Genomic DNA, 26468 nt, shown 5'->3' with positions numbered 1-26468 from the left:
TCGCCTGAGGGATAGGTTCCCCAACTCAACACATTCCTAGCTTGTGGAATAAGCTACCACTACAGGTCGAGAAAAACACTATTTTGTCTACTGTTAAGGCTAGCCTTGATGATTGGATGGGTAGACCTAAATGTACACTTGGGGTATCTTGTATGGCCCTGCTTGATGTTGGAGGAGGGCACTATTAAGTGTGGCAGGAATGTTTAAGTGTATCTTCTTAAAAGGGTATATGGCTAGGCCTCTTATGGTCCCTTGCCTAGTTTTGTTCCTGTGTTCCTATTATATCTCTCTCTTTCAGGATCTGGAATGTTGCATGCAGCATTTGTGACCATATTGGGAGAAGCAGATACCATTACTAGAGAAGGTATAGAGGAACGTTACTAGAATGATAGAGAATGGAGTAAATGTCATATAAAGAAAGGCTCAGGGCTTGGCTTATGTTTGTTATACAAGAAGAGAAATGAGGATAATATATGGGTATTTGAATTACAAAAGGGTATTGTAATGGGATTACTTTGGCCATGAAGAGGTATTTGAGGATGAGAGGGTATGACTGTTTAAGTGAGCACAAGTTAACCCAGCTGTAAGATAATAGATATTTATAGAGACTTTGGCAGACAGGAAGACTCTTCTGTCGAAATGAGTGGCAAAAATTAATTCAGCTGAGGCTTGAAGTTTGGGATTTCTGAAATGGTGAGCTGCAGATAGAAGAAACAGCTGCTTTATGCTATGTGCAGAGTCAGACAGTCCAGATGGGTGTGCTTTGACTTCGAAGTTTAATGTACTTTTACAGTCTGCAATGAACAATAAACTGATTCAAGTTTTATTACAGCTGTTTTTTTTTTACAAAAGGGATGCTCTCGCTGCTCCCTTCTCTATGTGGGAATCTGGCTTCACATCCCATACCTCTAGGTGTACTACCTCTGAGGTCACACTACCTCTGTGGTAAGGTAAAATGTATTTCTGTTTTTTTCCTGAATTGCTGAAGTATCACAATTTGTGTATATACCTATTGAAGTGTAGGGAAGATCCCCCACATCAGAGGTGCAGGAGGGCACAACCTACCCTGCAAAAATACTTCATATTACTGTTTTATAATGTAAATGTAATACCATGCTATATTAAAATGTCCTCTCACTTTTTTTTAGTTATTTTGTGCTCCACAGTGTGCAGTTTCTCCTGTGCCATGAAACCATTTTCAACCTATTAGTCTAAATATATGAATTCCTCTGTAAAATTCACTAGCCTCAATCTGGCATCAGTGAGGGTTGTTAGTGAACTTGGAGACTTTACTGAACTTTGTCCTCGCTGAGTAGCACTCCCTGATGTCTGCAAAGGCTTAGAAAAGAAATATGTCTAAAGACTTAAATAGGTGCAGCACAACGCCTGCGCAAATCCCCATCTTTTAAAGTATGTGGACACAATCCCACACCATCTGTCCATGATAGCACTGAGGTCTAACGAAAACTTATTTCTTAATAAAACGTTTGTAGAGCTTTTTGTTGGGAAACACTCTTCATAAAATAGGTCAGAAATTATGAAAATCACATTGCGGCACTTATGTGCAATGATGTACATAGTAAAACAGCTGTACACTTTAGCATTTACTCACATGGATCCTGTCCTGTTTCCTTCCTGAATCGTTTTGATCTGAAGTAGTTAACTTCATTTGTGCATCAACCTATGGGTTATCGGATCCACATCGGATCCGAGCCGGCAGTTTCCAACAGCTAAGATCCGAGCTCCAAGCTCCTCCTCCTTACCCATAACCCCTTGCCATCCCTTCCTGACCTCAGATCTAGTTTGCCACGGTTACTACCAGTAGCTTGATCTCGAGCTTCCAGGCCTTCGCGAGTTGGTTTTCTGTGAGATAAATCTTTCTTTGTAAAATAGTTAATATTTTTGAGTGAGTTTGTGTTGAGTTACCTATTCTTAGTTTTTAGTGTAATTGTTAGCCTTTCCTCCCCCGTTTCTTGTCAGCTTTAAGGTGTGTGTGTGGCCTAGAGTGTGTGTTTTTAGTTGGGATGTCTGAGGCCTCCAAAACTTTCTTTTCCAAGTGTACCGAGTGTGGCCATAAGCTTTCCCCAGCTGATGGCCACACTCGGTGCATGATATGCCTTGGGGTTGAGCACCTGTCTTCTGGCTGCTCTATTTGTGCAGCGTTCAACCCCGGGGCTATCAGGGACCGGAGGTCGAAGCTGATTCTGGCGGGACTCCTGCCCCCGGACTCGGCTCCATCCTCCGGTCCCTCTGTGGCTCCTGCCTCAGCTGCGGCAGTGCCGACGGGTGCTTCCCTTCCTCTGGCTGGGACTCAACCTCCCACCTTGGGCCAGGAGGATAGGGAAGCCAGGAGGGAGAAGTGCCAAGAAAAACACAAGCGGCGGGCCGAGGCCTCCGCTTCGGCCCCACCAGCCAAGCGAGCTTCTCCCCCTGGGATGTCCAGACCTTCTCCCTCCCGGCTCCGTTCCCCCAGCTTTTCGCCAGGGCCGGAGGAGGATGAGGCCCGGTCTCCTTCAAGGTCATCGAGGCGGCACTCCCGTCCCGCCTCGGTGGCCTCTTCCAGATCCACCAGAAGCCTAAAAGATGTAGACTTGGACCGGATGATGAGAAGGTTCCTCCAGGCCCAGCTGCAGATGGGAGTGCTCCTGCACCCCCCCCCCTCTGGCTCAACCCCTTTTTTTGCCCCAATTGCTCCTTCCCCGACCCGCTTTCCGGGTTCGGGGTCTACGGAGCCGAGTAGCGTCAGAGCCGGGGAAATGTCGGCGTCGATGGAGTCGGGTACTTCGGCGCCGACAGCTCCCTCAAGCTTGTCGGGTCCCTTTTCTTCAGATCCAGGCTCTCGGAGCCGAGGTGGTCAGTATACCTTCGGCTCCGGGTAGGTCGGAGCGTACTGGCCCTTCGGATCCGATCGCTTCGGCCCCAATCTGCTCTTTGTATCCGAGGGAGGATCTGCTCTCGGATCCTAGAGAGAGTGGCTCTCCTTCAGCATTCGACGTGGCGGAGAGGGTTCTGTCGAGGGATTTCAGGCCCCCGGCCTTAGCTACCGCTCCACCCTGCACTCCCTCGCAAACTGGTCCGACTTCCATCACCTGGCCCCAGGGACGTCCCAGATCGTTCCCTTGTTGGAACTGGATGTGGTTGGTGAGGCACTTGGACTCCCCGGAGTCCTTAACAGAGGACACTGATTTGGAGGAGGGGGAAGGTTCCCCAAGATCACCCCCGAAGACGTCTCATTTGGAGACATCATGGAGATGCTCAGGATCGGGGGGTGTGGCCTTCCCCAAAGCCTACCTCGGACGAGTCTGTGTTCCTGGAGGCGTTTGAAGCAGGCCCCGTCTACCTCTTGGGTGTCCCCTCCGGCCGATCCCCTGGTAGATTTGATCACTACCAGGGCATGGAAGGAGCCGGACACTGTGGAGCCTGTCCCTAAGAGGCCCGACAGAATTCTCAGCCCCCCTTTGGACAGATCTCATTGGAGCAAGGGAACCCCTGTAGATGCCATGTTGGTGGCGGCGGCACCAAAAGGGAACTGGTCCAAGAGAGTCCCTCGGTCCTTCCTCCTGACAAGGAGTCTCGGGCGATGGACCGTTTGGGGAAGCGGATGTTTGCTTCAGCCACCTTCTCCATAAGGGCGCTGAACTACATGGCACACGTCATACAGCTCCAGCGGGATCTTATTAAAGAATACGCTGGGTCGTCCCCAGAGTCCATGTCAGCAGAGGACAAACAGGTGTACTCTACCCGAATGGCCACTCTCAGGTCAATTTCCAATACCTCTATGAGGCTACTGTCCCATGCTACGGAAGGAGCCTCTAGAGCTAGCGGAGCGGGCGTCGTACTAAGGCGACAGGCCTGGCTCCGCCACTGTGATTTCGCGGAACTCTTCAAGGCGTCTTTCGCTAATGCCCCATTTGATGATTCTGCCCTCTTTGGCAAGACCGTACGCGACACCTTGGTCCAGAGCGAGGAAGACATTGTCTGCCCTCGGAGTCCACTTCTCTGCTCCCCAGAGGTCCTTCTCTAAGAACCAAAAGGGACAGAAGAAGATGTGGTTCCGAAAGTCTCAGCAATCCCGTTTTGCTCTGGACTCGCCGTCCTTCAGAGGCAGAGGAGGACAGGGTGGACGCCGCCCTAGAGGCAGAGGGGGCCCGAAGAACTTTGGGTCCAGAGAACCTTTCTCTGATCGGCCCACGCAGCAACCCTGTGGGGTTACCCGACTACTCCACTCCGGAGGTAGTCGGGGGGCATTTCTCGAAGCACCTGGCAGCTTGGGAGTCCATCACGACAGACCACTGGGTGCTTCGGATCATATCCAGAGGCTACGAGATTCCGTTTCTCCATCCCCCTCTCAGACCCAGGTGCCTCCCCGATGTCCCACCCGATCAGAAGGAGGCCGCAGCTGCAGAAATTTGGCAGCTGCTAGAAAAAGGAGTGATCCAGCACGTCCCCCCAGAACAGTATGGATCAGGCTTTTACTCCAGGTCTTCTTGGTGCCAAAAAAGATGGGGGACTTAAGACCGATCCTCGAATTATCCCTCTTGAACCTGGTGATAGCCAAAGAAAAGTTCCGGATGGTCACTCTTCAATCCATTCTCCCCCTTTTGCAGTAGAACGACTGGATGTGCTCCATAGACCTCAAGGATGCGTACTACCACATCTTAATAGACAGACGATCCAGGAGGTTTCTCCACTTCAGGCTAGGAGCCAGCCATTACCAATTCAGGGTCCTCCTCTTTGGTCTCACCACGGCCCCCAGGATGTTCACCAAGGTGTTAGCGCGGTGGTAGCGGCCCACCTGAGACTCCAGGGAATTCAGGTCTTTCCATACCTGGACGACTGGCTCCTGACCGCCCCCACAAGGCATCTACTCTGCACAGCCAGGAATTTCTTTCTTCGCCTAGCTCCCTGGCTGGGAATCACGATCCAAGCTGGAAAATCCTCCCTACTCCCGACTCAGGTCATAGATTTTATCGGAGCCAGGTTGAACACAAACCAACTCTTAGCCTTCTTAACTCTGGACCGGATGCGATCCCTAAGACTCCATGTGCAGGCCATTCTTCATTGTCTGACCCCTCCGGCAGAACTGGTCCTGAGGGCCCTAGGCTCGATGGTGGCTACCATCAATCTCCTTCCCATGGGGTGCCTAAATATGAGAATTCTGCAACTGACCCTCCAAGTCCAAAGGTCCTTCCTGCGTTATCCCCTGAGCCATCCTGTCCCTCTCAGCAGGGTTTGCAGGAGCGCCCTCTTATGGTGGCTCCAGTCTCCAGACCTCCAAAAGGGGCGCCCCTTCTGTATGTCCCCTACCCTAGCCACGGTGACCACGGACGCCACTCGCCTCAGGTGGGGGGGCATTGTTGCGGAAGGACTGTCCAAGGCACGTGGAACCAGACGGAGACCTCACTGCATATCAATGTCCTGGAGATGAGGGCGGTGCTGTTAGCATTGCAAGCACTTCAGAGCCTTCTTCCTGTCGGGACTATTGTGATCCAAACAGACAACATGTCTGTCGTTTGGTATATCAACAAACAAGGGGGAACCAGGTCCTATCCACTTTGTCGAGAGGAGATGAGAGTTTGGGAATGGGCGATTTCCACCAACCGCACATTCCGGGCCGGTCCAACATCCTAGCGGACAAATTGAGTCACACCATCCTCTCGCCGTACGAGTGGTCTCTGGATCCCAAAGTGGCGAAGCAGATCTTCTCCAAATGGGGTCAACTTTGTTGCGATCTTTTCGCTTCTCCTTCAAACACGAAGTGCAACACCTACTTCGCTCTAATTCCCCCACCCGGTGAATCACCAAGAGATGCTCTTGTGCATGCTTGGCCTCCCGGTCTACTTTATGCTTACCCACCTCTTCCCCTGATGCTGAAATTTCTGCAGAAAGCCAGACAGTTGGGGAGCACGATAATCCTCATTGCTCCATTCTGGCCTCGTCAGGCATGGTTTCCTTATCTGTGGTCTCATCTAGTGAATCCTCCCTGGGTTCTAGATCCTGCCCCGGATCTGATATCTCACCCCTTGGGTCTACCAACCCCAAACCAGGACAACCTCATGCTCACGGCTTGGTTGATCCAGTTCCACTGTTAGTTCAGACTCCCGGTATTTCTTCCCCGGTCAAAGAGATCCTAGTGGCGGCTCACAAGCCGTCTACTAGGAAAGTTTATCATAGCAAATGGAAACGTTTTTCTATTTGGGCAGAACATCAGAATATGGATCCTTTCACAGCTCCTTTACCAGCTGTGCTGGAATTTCTATCGGGACTGTTTGATAACGGTGCTAGCTCTTCCACAGTCAAAGTGCAGTTGGCGGCAATCGCTCATTACCACGTTGGATGTGATCTTGGCCCCTTGACCTCATCCAGATTGTGTAAGGCCTTCTTAAAAGGCACCTTCCTACTAAAGACTCCGTTGAAGGATGTGATCCCTCCTTGGGACTTATCACTGGTACTCCAGGCCTTAACAGCTTCTGTCTTTGAGCCTGCTGCCTCGGTAGATCTCAAATTCTTATCCTGGAAAACGGCTTTTCTAGCCGCTATTACTTCGGCGAAAAGGGTTTCAGAGCTTCAAGCCCTTTGTGCCAAGCCTCCGTACTTGATTTTCCACAAGGATAGGGTATTCCTCAGGACCAATCCCTCTTTTCTTCCCAAAATTGCTTCCGAGGCTAACATTAACCAGTCTATTAATTTGCCAGTCTTCTTTCCCAATTACCAAAATAAAGGCGAATACAAGTTACACTCTTTGGATGTACACAGACAGTTGAGATTTTATTTGCACATTACAGCCAGTTATAGACGTTCAGATCAGCTGTTTGTGTCCTTTGCTAAATCCAGTTTGGGGAAAGCTGTTTCTAAAGTCACACTATCCAGGTAGATTTCTCAGTTTATTCTCTTGGCTTATGAGAGTTCTGGCAGGCCTGCTCCTCGGGGAGTCCATGCCCATTCAACGGTCTATTTCTACCTCTGCTGCCTTTCGAGCTAGAGTTTCGTTGGATGACATTTGTTCGGCTGCCACGTGGGCCTCTTCTCACACATTTATAAACCACTATAAGTTAGATCTGGTTTCCAGAGGGAGAGCATCCTTTAGTGCTCGAACATCCTTCCTTAAGGGCCTCCCAAGATTCAGGTAGCTGGGGACTCTGTCCCATAGGTTGATGCACAAATGAAGTTAACTACTTCAGATTAAAAAGTTATGTACTCACCATAACGTTCCATCTGAGTAGGTAAACTTCATTTGTCAGCAACCGTCCCTCCCTCCGTCCCCCTGTCCTCTTCGGATGTTCTTGATATTCCTGCTTCACGGTAGATTGGACCCAATTTACCCTAGACAGGTGGTGATTGCAAGCCTTGCTTTTAGGCAAACTCGATCTGAGGTCAGGAAGGGATGGCAGGGAGTTATGGGTAAGGGGGAAGAGCTTGGAGCTCGGATCTTAGCTGTTGGATCCGATGTGGATCCGATAACCCATAGGTTGCTGACAAATGAAGTTTACCTACTCAGATAGAACGTTATGGTGAGTACATAACTTCTTATTTCTTCGGTTATTTGCTGTCTGATATTGTGATTGCTGCTTTAGCATTTATTTTGAATGGTATATTGATGTCCATTTTTTTTCTTTTTCTTGAATTAACCTTAGAACCTCCTAGCTCCTTCCAGAATAACCACAATTGGTCATCTTCAACTGCAGAGGATAAGGGAAATGCAGGAAAAGGTAAGGGACAGTAATTGTGTTTATTTTTTGTTTTGTATTCCTGCCTTACTCCTTAAACTAGTATTGTTTGCAGTCATTTATTCATACAGCCATTTAATAGTCTCTCTTTTTTAAACTGTGTATTACAAATGTGATCTCGTATATAAAATTTATATTGTCAAGTTCTCTCTTTAAGACATAGTGCGTAAATAGGAAATGCTGTATTCTATTAAAGCAGACCCTGTTTTACCTATTCTAAGTCAGAGTAACAAGAGTAGCCTGTGTTTGATTGGCAGTCTAATTGTTTTTATTCCTCTTCCCTGTCTTTTCGGCCATGTTTTTTTTAACTTCTTATTACTGTGTGCTCATTCATTCATTCATTCATTGTTTAAACCCATAGACTAAGCTGGGTGGTACATGCCATTTTTGATGATGGCTGAACAGTAATTTTGTGTCCTGCATTACACAGCATGGTGTGCAGTGCAGCAATGAGTATGCATATCCTCTTTGATATCTTGACAGTCCGTGTATTTGGTGAACTCGCTGGTTTCCTCAGATGATGAGGCCCAACAGCCATTTAATTTTCCAAGGAAGACAAGCAGTGCATCAGCTGCAAACTGTTCCCAGTTGCTCTGGCCAGCTAGCATGGAACTGAAATGGCTAACCAAATACGGATTACTGACATTAGGACAGATCGCCTCTCTCTGCACCATCAGGACATGGTGGTTGGCAGTCAACTTCACCTAAATCTATTCGCCTTTTCACAGAACTGTAGATTGCCTGCTGTTTGTAAGTAGCATGATAAATAATGAAACTTCTCTGTGTGGAAGATCTAAGATCATTAGAGTTCATGCACCTAATAAAACCCATACTGTGAACATCCCACCTAATAACAGGTGGTAGAAATACTTTTTTTAAAAACTTTCCAAAGTATAAATCCACTAATGAAAAGTAGGGAATCACAAGCTAGTTCAAGTCAAATCTTCTTTATTAGAAACACGCAAGCAAGTGATCCAAATAGTAGCTGAAAAAATAGAATAAAGTGTAGAAATTCACCATTATTTTGTACTACATTTTCATAAATAATATGCATTGTTTTTAGCCCAGCAAAATTTAGTGTTATATATTATTTAACTTTTAATTTTTAGTTGCTTTTCCCACTTGACATACAAACCTGAAGAAATTTTAATAGACAAAGCGATCTATGTTAAAAATGTTTCTGAATGTTGGTAGAAAAGATTTCTAAGGAATTTGGGAGACTTGTGCTAACTGTTTCTTTGTTGATACTAAAATGAAATGCTTTCAGAAAGTTTTCTCAATTATTAATGTGTAACTTTTAGATCTGAAGTAGTTGTTTTCATTTGCTCTTCAACCTGAGAGACTCTGATCCGGCACTGATCCTACTTGGCAGCATACTGCAGCATTGGATCCAAAGTCCAAGCTCCTCCCCTACCCGTAATGCCCCAGTCTTCCTCCTCCCCCAGATCTCATTTGCTACTCGTTTTGACCAGCAGCATTCTTTCTTAGCTCCAAACTCCACTTCTCTATAGAGTGTGCTTGTGTGAGTGTGCTTCTTCCTGGCCATGACTAAGACTCCAAAACCTGGCTTCAGGAAGTGCGCAAAGTGTGGGCATAAGCTCCTTCCATCTGATGCCCACACTCTTTACGTTGTCTGTTTGGATGTCCCCGACTTAGACACCTCCTGTTTGATCTGCGTGGGATTCGCTCCCATGCTTTGATCAACATGTGGAACAAGCTCATTCTGAAGGGCCTTCTTCCCCATCCTACTGAGGCCTCTTCTTCCGTCCCAGCTTCTGGGACTCCACCTCCCATCAAGAAGCCCGAGAATGGAGAGAAGGCCCTTTCTAAAGAGCGGGATTGGCTGAGGAAGCAATCTCCCGACCGCTCTTCCTTAGCCGAACCGCCAACCAAGTCCCGCGTGGATCCATCTCAGAGTTCTCCTCTGCTCCAGTCTCCTCGTTTTCCCTGGAGCCAGAGAGCTCCTGGGCTTGGCCTCCAGTTTCTGCTTCCCCACTCAGTGCCACTACAGTCCTGGGTCAGTAAGCTGTTCTGTCTGGTTCTCTCTGAGCCTGTCTGAAGCCAAGGTGGACAGGATGATACTGAAGTTTCTTTAGGCCCAGATTCATCTGGGAGTCTTGCCAGCTCCATCCCCTCCAGCGTCAGGAGCATGCATGCAGTCTACCTTTCTTCCCATTACTTTTTCTCCAAACTGACCCCCAGTTTAGATTTCTTGGGTCTGAGGTTTCTGGGTGTTGAGGGGTTGGCACCGATGGTCCCGGGTACTGCAACTCCGAGCGTTGTCCTGAGTGGTTCGACTCCGATGTTTTTGGAGCCAGTCAAATCTCAGAGCTGTAGCCTCAGCGTTGGATCCAAGGGGATGGTGTAGATTTTGAGGCTTCTGGAGTCGACCCTTCATCTTGGAGCCTCGGCGCCAGCTCCCGCTTGGCACCAGGGGTGGTGGATCCAGCCTTGATCATTCCAACTTCTGAGATCCATTCACCTTCGATGTTTGAGATGGTGGAGAGGGTACTCTCTGCTCCTTCGAGACCCTTGACACTCATGTCCTTGGAGTCTGTCTTGGCTCCTTCTTTTTCTGGGCCTGAGTGTGCCATCTTGCCCCCTCAGGGACAGGCTGTTGTCAGTTTGCCCCAGGGTGTTGCCACACGGGAGCTTCCCAAAATATCCAAGTTCTGCCAGGAATGTCCCCTCCTGAGGAGCCCCCTCATAAGTGTATGTGTAAGAGGAGGCACTTAGACTCCCTTCTGGAGTCTCTCACAGATTATACCGACTTGGAGGAAGGGGAGGGTGCCCCCCGATCACCCCTGGACGATGTCTCCTTTGAAGACATCATGGAGATCCTTTGTTAGCACGGTGGGTGGTCGACCCTTAAGCCCAGTCTGGATGAGTTGGTATTTCTGGAGGTGTTTGGCACAGGACCTTCTACCTCCTGGGCCCCCCCCCCCTTTCAGATCCCTTAGTGCATTTTCTCTCATCTAGGACATGGACGGAACTGGATATGGTTGAGCCTATCCCCAGGCACCTGGTAAAAGTACTTAGCACTCCTGCTGACAAGCCGCATTGGTCCAAGGGGTCCCCGGTCGATGCAATGGTGGTTGCAGCATCTACCAAAAAAGAACTCGCTCATGAGAGCTGTTTGGTCCATTCTCTAGACAGGGAGTCCAGGGCAATGGATCATTTTTTGGAAGTGGACCTACACATCCGCCACCTTTGCCTTATATGCACTGACTTGTTTGCCACATGAAGTTGGACTGCAGAGGGACCTGGTTAAGGATGATTAAGGATGTTACTGAGTCTGCCCCAGGGTCCATGTCAGCAGAGGAGAAGAAGGTTTTTTCCTCCTGCATGGTCACCCTCATTTCCATCTCTAATACATCCATGAGGCTCCTCTCTTGACCTACTGAGGGTGCCTCTAGGGCAGTAGGAACAGATGTAGCCATTAAGCAGCATGCCTGGCTCTGGCTTTGTGTCTTTTCAGAGCAGTTTAAGGCGTCTTTCATGAATGCTCCCTATGATGGTTCCACCCTGTTTGGAAAAATGGTTCGTGATGCATTGGTCTAGAGCAAGGAGGACTGGAATACTTTGTCTACCATCGGAATTCTTTTCTCCACCCCACAACGATCCTTCTCTAAGAATCACCATGGGGTCAAGAAGATGTGGTTTCGGAAGTCTCAAGGTTCTTCTCAAGATGCTCAGGATTCACCTTCCCCCAGAGGCAGAGGGGGATGCGATGGACGCTGGCCTGATGGCAGAGGGGGTTCAAAGAACCAAGGGTATCTGGATTCCTTCCTGGACTGGCACTTCCAGCAGTCCTGAAGGTTTTCCCGAATGCTTGCCTCTGGAGGCAGTCGAGGAGCGACCATGTCTTTACCCAGTGGCCTGGGAGTCAATTAAAAATGATTATTGGGTTCTGCAGATTATTTCCAGAGGTTACTTTATTCCCTTTCTCCATCCTCCCATTCCCCCCCTTCACCTCCCAGATGTGCCACCTGGTCAGCGGGAGGAGGCAGCCATAGAAGTTTCCAGGTTGTTTGCAAAACGAGACATCCAGCTCGTCCCCCCCCCCAGACCAGTCTAGATCAGGCATTTATTCCAGGTTCTTTTTAGTGCCAAAGAAGATGGGGGACTTAAGACCCATTCTGAATATCTCAACCCTGAACCTGTCTGTTGCCGGGTCAAAATTCTGGATGGTCACCCTTCAATCCATTCTGCCCTTCCTGCAGATAAATGGCTGGATATGCTCAGTGGACCTCCAGGTTGCATGCTACCATATCACGATGGACAGGAGCTCTCTGAGGTTCCTCCACTTCCAGCTGGGAACCAGTCATTTTCAGTTCAGAGCGCTCCCCTTTCGGTACACCACTGCCCCCCCCGGGTGTTCACCAAAGTAATGGAGATAGTGGTGGCTCACCTGCGGCTGCAGAGTTTTCAGGTCTTCCCCTACCTGGATGATTGGCTCTTCTCCGCTCCCTCCAGGCATCAACTGATTCCTGTCCTAAATCAGTTGATGCTTGGCTCCTCTCCACTCCCTCCAGGCATCAACTGATTTAGGACAGGAATCATCTCCTTCAGATTGCCCAGTATGTGGGTATTAGCGTAAACCCCAACAAGTCTCAAGTGGCTCCAATGCAGGTACTAGATTTCATAGGTTCTCGGCTAGACACTACTCAGGGCATGGTGTTTTTAACTCTGGATAGGTTATTGCTCCACCATCATGTGCTTTACATTCTCCAAGCCCACCTTTCTCCAGGGGGTTCAGTCCTTTGGGCATTGGGGTCCATGGGGGCCACGATCACTCTTGTTCCAACCGCACATCTCCACATAAGGGTTCTTCATTGGACCTTAGTGGTTCAGTGGTCCTTGTTAGATCTTCCCTTGTCAATCCTCTTCAACTATCTCATGCTTGCAGGAACTCCGTTTGTTGGTGGCTCCAATCCCCGGACCTCCTTCAGGGTCAACCATTTGTTCTTCCCTCCCCCGCAGTCACGGTAACCACAGATGTTTCCCTGCTCAGGTGGGAGAGGGGCGTTGCATGGGAAAAATGGTCCAAGGCATGTGATCCTGTCTGGAGACCAGTCTGCATGCCAGTGTCCTGGCGATGAGGGCGGTGCTTTTGGTATTGCAAGCCCTCCATGCCCTTCTTCCTCTGGGGACTATTGCCATACAGACGGACAACATATCAGCAGTCTGGTACCTCAGCAAATAGGGGGAACCAGATCTTATCCTCTTTGTTGCGAAGCCATGAGATTGTGGGAGTGGGCGATCTCCACCGGCCGATTTCTGGTGGTAACACACATTCCGGGAAAGTCTAACATTTTGGCAGACAGGCTCAGCCTTTCTATTCTGATGCCATACAAGTGGTCTCTGAATCCTTCAGTGGTGAACAAGATCTTTCTAAAGTGAGGTCAGCCTTGCTATGATGTCTTCTCCTGTCCTTCCAACACAAAGTGCAGCGATTTTTTCGCTCTGAACCCCTCTCCAGGGGAGTCCCCCAGCAATGCTCCAGTTCATGCTTGGCCCTCAGGTCTACTGTATGCTTATCCTCAGCTCCCTTTAATTCCCAAGTTCATTCAGAAAGCTCGACGGCTGGGGAGCTCAGTGATCCTCATTGCCCCTTTCTGGCCTCGCTAAGTTTGGTTCGGCACTCTGAGGTCTCATGTAATGTGTCCTCCTTGGATTCTAGATCTGGTTCCGGATCTGATTACACATCCCTCAGGGATTCCCCACCCAGACTTAGTCAGCCTGAAGGTCATGGCTAGGCTGCTCCAGTTCCCCGTGATAGCTAGGACTCCCAGGCTGTCTTCTCCTGTTAAGAAGATCTTGGTAGTGGCTCACAAATCTTCTACCAGGAAGATCTATCCAAGTAAATGGAAGCGTTTTTCAATCTAGGCCTCTCAACATGACCTGGATCCTTTCACTGCACCAGTCTCGGACGTTTTGAATTTCTTGGCAGACATTTTTAATCATGGTGCTAGTTTCTCTACAGTTAAGGTACAGTTGGTAGCGATTTCCAACTTTCACATAGGCAAGAATTCAGCTTCATTGGCTTCTTCTAAACTTTGTAAGACCTTTTTGAAAGGCACCTTTCTTCTAGGCCTCGGTTAAGGACCCCACGCCCCCTTGGGATCTTGCCTTTATGCTGCAGGCTTTGGTTTCTCCTCCTTTTGAACCAGTGGCCACTCTTGATTTACAGTATCTGTCATGGAAGACTGCCCTTTTGGTAGTAATTCTGCCAAGAGGGTTTCTGAGATTCAAGCCTTATCTGTCAAGCCTCCTTATCCAATTTTCTACAAAGGGGCGCCCCTGCAGACCAATCCATCTTTCCTACTGAAGGTGGCATCAGAATCTAATATTAACCAGGTCATCAGTTTGCCAGTTTTCTTTCCAAATTTCCAAAGTAAAGGAGAGTACAAACTTGCACGTGCTTGATGTTCACAGGCAGCTGTGTTTCTATTTGCTTAGATCAAAATCCTTTCATAAGTCAGATCAACTTTTTGTTTCTTTTTCTAAACCTTTCCTGGGAAAGCCAGTTTCTAAAGTTATTATTGCTCGATGGATTTCTGAATGCATTTCTTTGACCTTTCGAGCCAAAGGGTTATCTCTATCAGAGCATGTCTGGGTGCATTCAACCAGCTCTATTGCTACTTCTGCGGCCTTTTGGTCCAGGGATTCTTTAGATGATATCTTCTCTGCAGCTCCCTGGGCATCTTTACACACCTTTATTTCCCATTATAAACTGGATCTTTTCTCCAGGGACAGTGCATCTTTTGGCTCAGCAATGCTCCAGAATTTCCTTCCATGAGGACCTCCAAGAGTTTGTTAGTAGCTGGGGACTCTGTCCCCCCAGGTTGAAAATCAAATGAAAACAACAACTTCAGAAAAATAAGTTGCATATTACCATAACATTCCTTCTGAGTTGTTGCTTTTCATTTGTCTTCAACCATCGCTTCCTCCTTCCTTTTGTGGCCTGTGTAGTGGACCATATGGAAGAAACATAGCCCCCTATCTTGGCTTGCTCACCCTTGGATAAGTCTTTAGTGGGTTGTGCTAGTTTTTTTTGGCATGATTGTCTAGGTTGGGATGCTGCTGTTCTGCAGCAAACTTGATCTGAGGGGAGGAGAGAGACCAGGACATTATGAGTAGGGGAGGAGCTTGGCCTTTAGGATCCGATGCTGGAGTATGCGGCCAAGTCAGATCTGTGCTGGATCCGAGTCCCTCAGGTTGAAGACAAATGAAAAGCAACAACTCAGATGGAACGTTATGGTAAGTACATAACTTATTTTTTAGTTTAGTTTAGTTTCACATATCCTGGAGTCACACAGCTTGAAGTAGAGCAGTACTGTCGAATATCACACTGGTGTATGGAGGAAGGGGTGTTTAGCTAGTAAACATACTAATTGTCTTTTACAATAGAGCTACCCTAGTAAACCACACCCGTGCTTTTAAACATGCTTTTAAACAGGTATATAAATGTAATGGTGAATTTCTACAGTTCATTCCGTTTTTTAAACTACTATTTGGATCGCTTGTTTGTGTGTTTCTAATAAAAAAGATCCGACTTGAACTAGCTTGTGCTTCCCTACTTTCATTAGTGGATCTGTACTTTGGAAGGTTTTTAAAGAAAGTATTTTTACCACCTGTTATTAGGTGCGATATTCACAGTATATTTTTTTATCAGGTGCCTGAACTCTAAGGAATCTTAGATCTTCCACACACAGAAGTTTCTTCATTATTTGTTGTTGGAACCAGTATATTGACATACTGGGTTTGTGAGACTTCGAGGGACACCACTTAGACTGTTTCAGTTTAAGCAGCATGATAAATTACCATATTTTTTCTGCTATATATTTCTGTAGGCATAAAGCATTTCTGCAAGATGTATCTAGTGATCTTTTTGGAGGTGCACCTTACTCGCTTTCAAGACTCAGATTATCAGTACTAAGATAGTTCCGTCACTAAACCTTTCCCAAGGTACTGAACTCTCTCTGCTTTTTCCATGATCCTCTGTACCATAGGTCTCAATCTGCAGATCTTCTTAGCCATGGTTGAAGCCAGTTACTGCCAGTGGCCTCAGGCTGACTTTTCCTTTTTTTCAGGCGTTACCCATTTGTTTAATAAGAAAGGTGTTTTGTTTTTTAGTGCTTAGTTCTTCCATTACTGGTATGGACAAATCCAATGAGCATTCAAAAGCTTTCTTGTGGGGACCAATATTCCCCCAATAAGGCAAACATAGCCGATGTTTAAAGTGCTTTGGTGAGCTGCATTTTTGAGATTAATGCAGTATTTTTGTGGTTTACAAGCAGGCTACTCTAAAAGAAAAAAAAATGAAATAATTTAGAGGTCAAGATACTCTGGTATACCTTAGTGTCAGATCTCAGGGATTCTCACTCCAATTCTAGATTATGTCCCTAAAGGAAACAGCAAATGGAAATAGTCTTCTAAAGTAGTTAAAAGCAAATTGCAGGCTGAGCAGGTACATACAGATCAGGTTATTTTGTTTATTAATGATTCTCATCACATTGCTAACCTCTGTAATGTCAATTTTCCCTTCACCGCTAGCCTGTTTGAACATACTGGGCTCAGTGGCCTCAACTAGAGTCCAGGACCCCCTGTGCCACTATCCCTGCACTCTCCCTTCTCTGGTGGACTCCACAGGTCTACCCAGCATAGTTTTACATTCCTTCTCTTTTGCTGATGAAACCACTTTAGATGGTACCAAAGGGATCCCAAGGCCCATTTTATGGTTAGGTTCTCTCTCTCTCTCTGCCTCTCTATACTGCTCTGTCTGTATTGGAATATTGACTTTCAGCATCTTGTCAAGCAGCTTGACAGGATATTCTTGATTATTAATTTTCCATGTGAGTTCTGCCTATAACTTGATCTTCATTACATATGTTTAGACTGTAAAGAGTTCAGAGAATTCTGAGACTGACTGGCTTACCACAGAGACTTTTTCTTTCTTTTTTTTAGGTAGTGTAATACTTCATTAAAAACTGTTCAGTTTGACCATCTGCATCCCCATGCATGGTGCATGTATTATTTTTTTTTCAGTAAATGCTGATAACAACCAGTTTATAATGCTGTATTTTTATGGTATTAATAAACTAGCCTCAAGTAAGACAGTGAGTACTGAAATTTGGTTATTAATAACTTGCTATTTAAGCATGTAAATCCAAAACCACAATCACCTCTTCCATCTAGTCTTAATCCCATGTTTGATTTAGCATTGCTCATTTAACAAAAATCAGTTTACCATGTGATGGTCCCTACTCTGGGCCAGAAATCAAGGAGCCTCAGTCCTCACTACTGACATGGGTGAGTGATGGCCACTAAGAGCAAAAATGGATACACACATTTTCTGATGTAGCTCTCTGCACCATGCAGACTTTGCCTTAGCAGGACACAGACCATACCTGGAGCGGGACTCTCTCTCTCTCTCTCTCTCTCTCTCTCTCTCCAGGCCCCTAAATAAGACTCCACATTGACTACTTGTCCCTCACTGTGTCCCTCTTCCAAGTAGCTTGGATATTTGTTCTGCACACACATATGCACTCACACACACCTGGGAAAGGCTGGCACAGAGTTACCAGCTGTGCCCCCTCTGCCCAGACTATAAGGTAATTACACTTCCACTAGTCAGCTACTATAAGGCTCTTACAAGGATACCCATATACTGAGTATAATTAATACCAAGTGGCAGAGTTTGACCAAAGCAGCAAGGCTTTCAGGACGGCCACAGTGTCACTAAAATTAACATAAATACTCTCAAGATGTTAAAAGTATTTTATAAAAGACCAGCCACAATGAAAGGTTTAGAAGTATTTAATAATAAGTAAATAAGTCGAAAACATGAGAATACTGAATACCTAGTTACAATAAACACCAGAGTTTCAGACACAGGAGATATGAAAAATTACACAATTGGATAGATTCACACAGATACAGAAAAACAGTGCTTAACTAATCTCACTATATTTTCCTGACTGATCTTAAGAATTAGTATTTCTTGGTTACTTATAAAGCAAGGCAAGATGAAGTTTGTTGGGTTGCTTACTACAGCAAGACAAGATAAGGTGCGTTGAGTTGCTTACAGCAGCAAGAGAAGATGAGGTGTTGAGGTTGCATATGATATCCGTGAAAGGTCTTTCCTGTCAGGTTCCGGAAAACAAAGTGCTGTTGCGAAAGTTCCATCATATCTCTCACTAATATCTAAAAAAATCATTTCAGTACTGGTTATAGAGTACATCTGGTCATCTGACTCTGGTACAGTACACAACCAGAGCTTTGCTAAGATCTGTTGCAACATCTGAAAGCAAATACCAAAATGTAAGCGTTCGTACGACCTTATAAACAAAAAATGTACCAAATATATGCTAAAAAGGTCCATAGCTCACTGCCATCTGAAAGCAATAAAACTATTTAAAAAACTCCCACCCTTCCAGGGTGGCAATTAGTTCACTCCTAAGGACAATAAAATAACATTCCTAGTTCTGGTTTTCCCAGACATTTTTGTCTGTGACTGCAATCAGACCTGTAAGATAAAATCTTTATGGCCTAAACCAACCCTTTTAATTTTTAACCTATTTTTCAAAATTAGCTGGACTGAGATTAACCTCTTCCCTTCCAGAATTCTCTGTTAAAACATATATGTTTAATCGGTTGTGCATGTATGTCAGACAATATTATTATATCTCTTTTCTGTCCAGCAAGACACACTGTTTATGCGTTTTTAACACAAGCAACTTTACAAATACTTTAACACAAGTATTTGTACAAATCACATTTTCTTTGCAAAACTCCAGCTAGCTATGCTGGCATATGTTACAAATGCACTGTTTTACTCTCCCTGGCACAGATGGCACTACCTCATATCACATCTCTCCCCCCTTTGAAGACTCAAGCTAGTTTTTAAAGTGACCCTGGAAAAATGCTGCTTGAGAGAAGTGGGCCTGTCTGGGAACATATTAACCTATACCCTGTCTTGATAGCCCATCTGCATTGGCATTGCTGACGGCATTACAGTGCTGCACTGTCATGTCATATGTCTGCAGTCCTAGGCTCCACCTTAATAACTTGGCATTTTGCTATCTGGCATGATATAGTCATGTTAAGGGATTGTGGTCTGTAACAATGAATTCGGTGGTGGTGCTGCGGTAGCGTTGTCGCCTCACAGTAAGATGCTGTCCGGTTCTGTTCTCAGCTAGAGCATCTTCTGCATGGAGACATGCGTGAATGGGAATACCTTCGTTGACAGTTGTGCGTCAGGGCTGGTAACTCTGCATGTAAAAATCAACTACCAATCATTAGCAGACCGGAGTTCCGCTGTGGCGACCCCTAGCCGGGAAAAGCCGAAAGACACAAACAAACAGGGCTGGAGTTTCTGCAGTGCCCATACTATGGCTAGACATTGTTTTTCTACAGGTGCATAACATTCCTCCCTGGGTTGGAGTCTATGGCTGATATGTACAACTGGGTGTTCTCTCTCTCTCTCTCTCTCTCTGGGAAACCAGGCTGAGTAAGGCGCCCACCACCTGGGTTTGGGTTTGAAGAATCCACCTGCACAACAAATTGTTTGCGGTAATCTGGACTAGCTAACACAGGGGGTCCTCCCAAAGCCTCTTTAAGCTTTTAGACTGCTTGTTTGCAGGCTGGGGTCCACACTACCTTATCTTACCTGTTTTTCCTTGTCAGGTCTGTGAGGGGAGCTGCTATTGTACTATAATTAAGAACAAACTTTCTGTAGTACCCCGCTATCCCCAAGAATGGACTCAACTGCAACACTGCTGGGGTTTCTCAACCCTGGGTAGGGGATAGCTGCTGGGACATTACTGAGGTGTCAGTCTGAGCCTTACTGAGGAGGTCAGTCACCAGATCCCCCTCGGACTCCTCCTGGCATCTACTGCAGATATTCAGCATCCAGACCTCCCTATCATGGTAAGGCTTCATCATGTTAACATGGTACAGTTTGTGCTCCTGCCTAGCAGGTTTACCATATAATTAACATCGCTGACCTTTCTTACCACCTCAACGGGTCCCTCCCAAGCTGCCTGAAGCATATTTTGTGTGACAGGAATGAGCACCATAACCTGCAGTCCCAGAGCATACTATCAGGCTTGAGCATTCCTGTCATACCAGACCTTTTTCTGCTGTTGGGCTACTGCCAGGTTCTCTTGGGCCAAGCCCATGAGCTTCCAAAGCCCTCTTCTGAGGTTTAAGACATGTGCCACAACAGACTTCTTGCAGGATTCACACTAACCCTCCCACTCATCACAAATCAAATCTAAAGGCCCCTTCACCCTATGCCATGCATTCAAATGGTGAAAAACCTGTATATTCCTGGGGTACCTCTCTGCATGCAGACATCATATGGGGCAAATATTTGTCTGACTCTCTGTCTTAAACTGGTCTGAAAATGCATGTAGTATGGTCTTTAGTGTAGAGTTTAACCTCTCCACAAATCCTTTAGTCTGGGGTTGGTAGGGGGATTGTCTTTAGGTGCTTCACCACTTCAGCCCACAACATTCACACAGACAAGTCAGCAGGTCTGACATGAAATTAGCACCTCTGTCAGTCAGTATTTCTCTTGGGGAAACCTACCCTGCTGAAAATCTCTAAAAAAGCATTTGCCGCCAACTCTGCCTCGATGGAGGACAGAGCCGCCAGCTCAGGGTATCTAGTAGCATAAACTACTGCCAATAGGATATACTTCTTTCCTATGAAACTTGGTGTATTCAGAGGCCCCACAATATCCATAGCTACCCTCTGAAACAGCTCTTGAATCATACGGAAAGGCATCATAGGAGCTATGAGCTTGTCTCCTGCCTTGCTTACCTTTTGGGACTGCTCACAGGTCCTGCAGTACCCTGTTACATCACTTGCAATCCCAGGCCAATAAAAGTTCTGCATAATACATCTCTTGGTACACTTTTTGTCCATATGACCTGCAGAAAGAATGTCATGGGCTATGGCTAGAAGTGCCAAACAATAGGCTGTGGCCACTTCCAACTTCTCTATTACCTCACCCTCTAGCCCTCCCTCAGGGGTCCACACTCTGTAGAATAACCCTTTGTTCCAGTATACAGACTTCCCTTTTCCTTGAGAATCAGTTGCCTTCTTAGATACCTCCCTCACGTCTCGTAAGGCAGGGTCCAAAAATGAGCTTGTGTCAACTCTACCTTCATGACCCTTCTCAGCTCCCTTTCCACAGGAAGCCTGGTATCTTCTGATAGAGGTGCCTCAATGTCAACCTTGGTACTACCACTTACCTCTGTCCTTGTAGTTACCCTGTCCCCAGGAACATCAGTACCTACCAGCAGCTGTGGCTCACTTTCAGGCTCACTGCTACAGGGTAGCTCCCTCCCTGAAATAGCCACATCACCAGCCCCAGCTTCAGGTGTGGGGTCTGTCTGGGTTTCCCCCAGGCTACCTAGACCCACATGCCTGTCTCCAAGCCTGACTGAGTTTATTTGCATGCACACAAGGAACTGCATTTTCAAAATCATTCCCTAATCGAGACATATACAGGGATATTTTCAAACACACCTGCCTGTTTGCTTCCCCCCAAGTGAAGGTGAACCCTAACCAAAGGTATTTGGAATGGGATCCCTCCTAAAGATCTGATTGGAGTGAACTACCCAAGCAAGAACTGCTCCTTTTTAACCACTGCAAGCTTCACAATGGTTATGTCAGAGGCTGTCTCTCTCTTAGCAGGGGGGCCTGTCTTTCCATCCAGTAAGATAGGATACAAACTCCAGTGGTATTTTGGTTCCCCTGTTCTCTCCAGACGACTGGTATGCTGTTATTCCCACTTGCTAGATTCCTAACTTTTTGTTCCCCACCTTGCATCTGTGGACATTTGTATGCTACATAGCCCATCTGGTTACATTTAAAACATCTACCCCTTGATCCTGGCCATGTACTTGAACTAGTGGGTTCCCCTCTTACTGGTGGACTCTGGGGTGGTTAGGCTGCCCACTATGGGTTCCATTATATCCATGTGCAGCACCGGATATACCCTCCTTGTACAGTGGAGCCTTGCTTGCTAAGTAAAGATCCCCTTTTCTCCCCAGCTCATCTGAAGTTACACTCCCGGTCTTCCAACCAGATTCTCATGTCCTCAGGCAAAGTGCACAAGGGTTGTTCCCTCACCAAAAGGTATGCCAGCCTTTCAAAAGTGGTGACCTGACACCCACTCACTCGGCTATGAAAGTAAGTGCTTAACTCTGCAATATAATCACATACACTTTCACCTGCAATGCATCTATGCTCACAAAACATTTTTTTCTGTAAGCTTCAGATGTTAACTTAAAACATTCCAATAAACATTGTCATTGTTTAACTTTATCATAGTTTAAACAATCAGTACCAGACAATTTAGAAACAGCAGTTACAGCTTTACCATGGAGTAAGGGGGTCATGAATTGTACCAAGAGCCCTTTGTCAACGTTATACTGTTTACATGTGCTTTCAAATATATGAATAAAACAAAATTATCACCCTCTGTAAACTGTGTAAGAAATTTACTGACCTTTATTGCATATGTGGTTTGGTTATTCCCTTCCCCATTACCTCAATGATCTTGACAGAGTCAGCATCTCCCTCTCATGTTGAGGCTGTTTCTCCTTTTCTTGGACCTCCAAATGCCACAGTCTTTCATTCTCTTTGACCTTCAAATGCCGCAGTTTGTCTGCTGAATCTAATTCCATCTGTTTTGCCTACCGCAGTCTCTCGTTTTCTTCAACCTCTAAACACTTTTGCCTCTCTGCTGATTCTAATTCCAAACGTTTGGCCTCCAGTTCGAGTCTATCTAACTCTACAGAGGGCTTTTAAGTCCTCTGAGGAAAAGGTAAACTGGTCTGTTTCTGAAGGCTGCACATCCCCATCACCAGACTGGTTGTCTTTCTGGTTGCTGTCCATGTTACAGCTGTGATTAAGGCTGAAATAATTTCTTCTTTAGTCAGGTTGGCATGCACCAGTCCTTTGGCTTTGCACACAGTTGCCAAATGGTTCTTTGTCAACTTGCCATAATCCTCTGCTGACATATGCCTGCTTTCCCTGAGTAAATTAAACTAACAAAAATAAAACTGTTGTGAAAATGAAACTCTGTATGTTTACCTTGGGGTTGCTGAGAGTACTCACACCTTCAGTGACTGCCCACAGGCTACTGAAGATCCATTACTATCCTACCTCTGATCATCAATACGTGATGGTCCCTACTCCAAGCTAATCAAGGAGCCTCACTTCTCACCACTGACACTGATGAAGGACAGCCACTAGGAGCAAAAGTGGATACACACAGTATTTTCAGATGCAGATCTTTGCACCAAGCACACATTTCCCTTAAAAACACACAGGGAGCACACTCCAGAGCTGGGGCTGGAATCCCCGTCTCTCTCCAGGCCCCAAACAAGACTCCACACTTAACACTTTGGAGCACTGTGTCCCTGTTCTAAGTAGCTGACACACAACACACTTGGATGTTTGATTTTCACAAATACACAGGAAAGTCTAGCACAGATTTACCAGCTGTGACCCCTCTGCTCAGACTACAGTATAATTACACTGCCACCAATCAGCTACTCTAAGACTCTTACAAGAGCACCCAATTATATTGAGTAAAATTAATACTAATACAAATGGTAGAGAGTTTGACCAAAACAGCAAGGCTTTCAGGAGCAGCCACAGTTTCACTAAAATAAGCTTAAGTACTCTCAAGATTTTAAAAGTACTTTCTAAAAGACCAGCCATAATGAGAGGATTAGAAATATTTAATAATAAATAAACTAGAAAACATGAGAATACTGAATATCTACTTACAATAAACATCAGTGTTTCAATCACAGGAGATATAAAAATAACATTTGTGTTGATTCACACAGATACAGAAAAACAGTACTTAACTAATCTCACTGTATTTTGCTGACTGATCTAAAGAATTACTATTCCCTGGTTACTTACTAAAGCAAGACAGGATGACGTGTGTTAAGCTGTTACAGCAAGCCAAGATGAGGTGTGTTGAGTTGCTTACAGCAGCAAGGCAAGATGAGGTGTGAGGTTGTGTGAGATATTTCCTGGCAAGTTCTGAAGACAAAGTCCTGCTGCGAGAGTTCCGTCATATCTCTCACTAGTATAAAAAAAACATCATTTCAGTGCTGGTTATAGAATGACATCACATCTGGTCACCTGACTCTAGCACAGTACACACCCGGAGATTTGCTAAGACCAACACTAAAGATAGTAATGCTTTCACCACTTTCATACATGTTATTGTACACCACCTTCTTCTTTTGGCTGTTCTGGTTAGGAATCACCACTGTGAATCATCTGTTTACATTTCTTCCTGTCCTCTGTATCTTGCTCTGTCACACCAACCATCTGCATGTCCTGTCTTACCATATCCATAAACCTTATCTTCGACCTTCCTCTTTTCCTCTTACCTGGCAGCTCCAGCCTTAGCATCCTTTTCCCAATGTACCCAGCATCCCTCCTCAGCACATGTTCAAACCAACGTAATCTCGCCTGTATGGTTTTGTCTCCAAACTGTCCAACCTAAGTTGGCCCGATTGATTCCTAATCCTGTTTATCCTCATCATACCCAATGCAAATCGTCAATGCCACAGTCTTCAACCCATATAACATAGCTGGTCTCACTACCCTTTTGTAGATCTTCCCTTTCACTGGTACCCATCTATCACAAATCACTCCTGACACACTTCTCCACCTACTGCACCCTGCCTAAACTCTCTTCTTCACCTCTCTTCCACACTCACCATTAGTCTGAACTGTTGATCCCAGGTATTTAAACTCATCTACCTTCGCCAACTCTACCCCCTGCATCCTCACCATTCCTCTGTCCTCCCTCTCATTCACACACATGTATTCTGTCTTAGTCCTGCTGACCTTCATTCCTCTCCTCTCTAGAACATATCTCCACCTCTCCAGGGTCTCATCAAACCTGTTCCCTACTCTCACTACAGATCTCAATGTCATCTGCAAACATTGTAGTCCATGGTCTACACCAATTCCCCAAAAAAATCCTGTCTATACCGAGGTTAAATTATCTTAATGTCTTGCATGTACAAGACTTAGGATATTATTAAAGTCACCTGTGAAGCATTTTCTTGCCATTCCCAAAGTAAATGTCCTCAATAACCAGTTTCTGAGCCATCATATCTTCAACATATATTTGTGCAAATAATAATCAACAATAACTCTGTTTGATAATTGCTTTGTCTTATTTAACTGGAGAAGGGTTTTACCATTCGTAGTGGTGTTTATCAAGTGATTTGTGATGTTGAATTCTTTAAAGGCAGTGATGGTGAAGCACTAAAAGAAGACTTGATTAAATATTGTTTGCACCTACCATTAATTATTGTTGGATATTTTTATATACACACAGTTGTTTTTCATACATTTATGCAAAATTTCCATGCAAAAATTCTAAAGGTTCTCTATTTACTTGTATATCTAGTTATAAATTCACCTGCGGGTGGGAAGCCCAGTCTGGTCAGCCTTGCTACGTTCAGCTTCACTTTGCTTCCCTACTCCCAATTACCACCCACCCCCCTCCTACTCTAATATTATAATTCGCACATACACATTTTACTTGTGACTCTTATTCCAAAATGCTCCCCAAATGACCTTACTACTTTTATACATACACTTCTGTTTCTTGTTTCCTACTGCACTATTTTAGCCTCATTCGCAACTTTCTCCCTCCCATACTGCTTTGCACTATATCCATTTGTAATTACAACCCTCCCTAATAGTACCTATCTGTACCACTTTATATCTTTTTCTTTTCCCAAATAAACCCTCATTTTTTTTCTTATTTTGACTACATTATTATACTCTATCATTTAATACTCCTCTATTCTTTACATTCCAGGTAAGATACACAACCTACCGCTCTTCTTTTACAGAAAATACTTCTCTCCTTACCTATTATCTTCCAGCTTTCAGAATCCACCATCACTGAATTTCCTACTGTCCTGCAACTTCTTGTTTCCTTCTTCAGTGCTACTTCCCCACTACCAGACATCTGTAAAATACAGATTCCTGTAGTTAATTATGTTACTCCTCAGCTTATCTTCTATTCTCCTCTCCCTATTGTGCCATCTTTCCTACCACGACAATAATATATTGCAACTTCTCTCCAGCTCTGTCCCAACTACCTATCCATACTTCCTCTTTACACTCTCCACCAAACCTATTTAATACTGCCTCTCACCTTTATTCCAAATATAGGCTGATTTAATTGCACTTAAACTCAAAACAAAACAAAATTAAGTGCAAGAATCCTGTCCAAAAAATAAGTATGCATACTTCTCCAGTATACTAAAATCCTTGTAATTGGAGATATACACCCTAATCCTGGCCCCACCTATCACAGTGAACACAAAGATAATTCTCTCCCACACACTTCTGTAACCCAGCAATAACCAAATCCCAATCCTGGTGATCTAAGTTTTGCTACAATAAATGTTAGAAGTGTAAGAAATAATACTGTTAAGCTACATGCCTAGATTACCCAACATAAGCCTGATGTTCTTGCTGTAACTGAAACTTGGCTTAAACCCAGCATATACACTACTCCATAGTTATACGTCCTGGCTATATCATCATCCTTAATAACTGTATAAAGAGGAAAGGTGGTGGTATTGCTTTAATATTTCCCAACACCTACCACATTTCCCCTTACAACAAATCAACACCGAAATTCAGTTCAGCAGAGTTTATCAA

At 45.4% G+C, this 26468-nt stretch overlaps 1 protein-coding gene across 4 annotated transcripts in view; it reads left to right on the top strand.

The window, feature by feature from the left end:
- ZNHIT6 (zinc finger HIT-type containing 6) overlaps positions 1 to 26468 on the top strand; it is a gene marked incomplete at its 5' end in the record, with an annotated part of 1270195 nt that overhangs the window by 1077350 nt on the left and 166377 nt on the right. For all 4 annotated transcript variants that reach the window (XM_044086022.1, XM_044086023.1, XM_044086024.1 and 1 more), the window contains 1 exon segment: positions 7635 to 7709. In XM_044086022.1, coding sequence (XP_043941957.1) covers positions 7635 to 7709 — 75 coding nt within the window.

Source organism: Protopterus annectens, chromosome 10.part0, assembly GCF_019279795.1.
Source record: "Protopterus annectens isolate FY-2018-M chromosome 10.part0, PAN1.0, whole genome shotgun sequence".
In the NCBI taxonomy this organism is placed as follows: domain Eukaryota; kingdom Metazoa; phylum Chordata; order Ceratodontiformes; family Protopteridae; genus Protopterus; species Protopterus annectens.
This window is presented reverse-complemented; position numbering and strand designations above follow the sequence as displayed.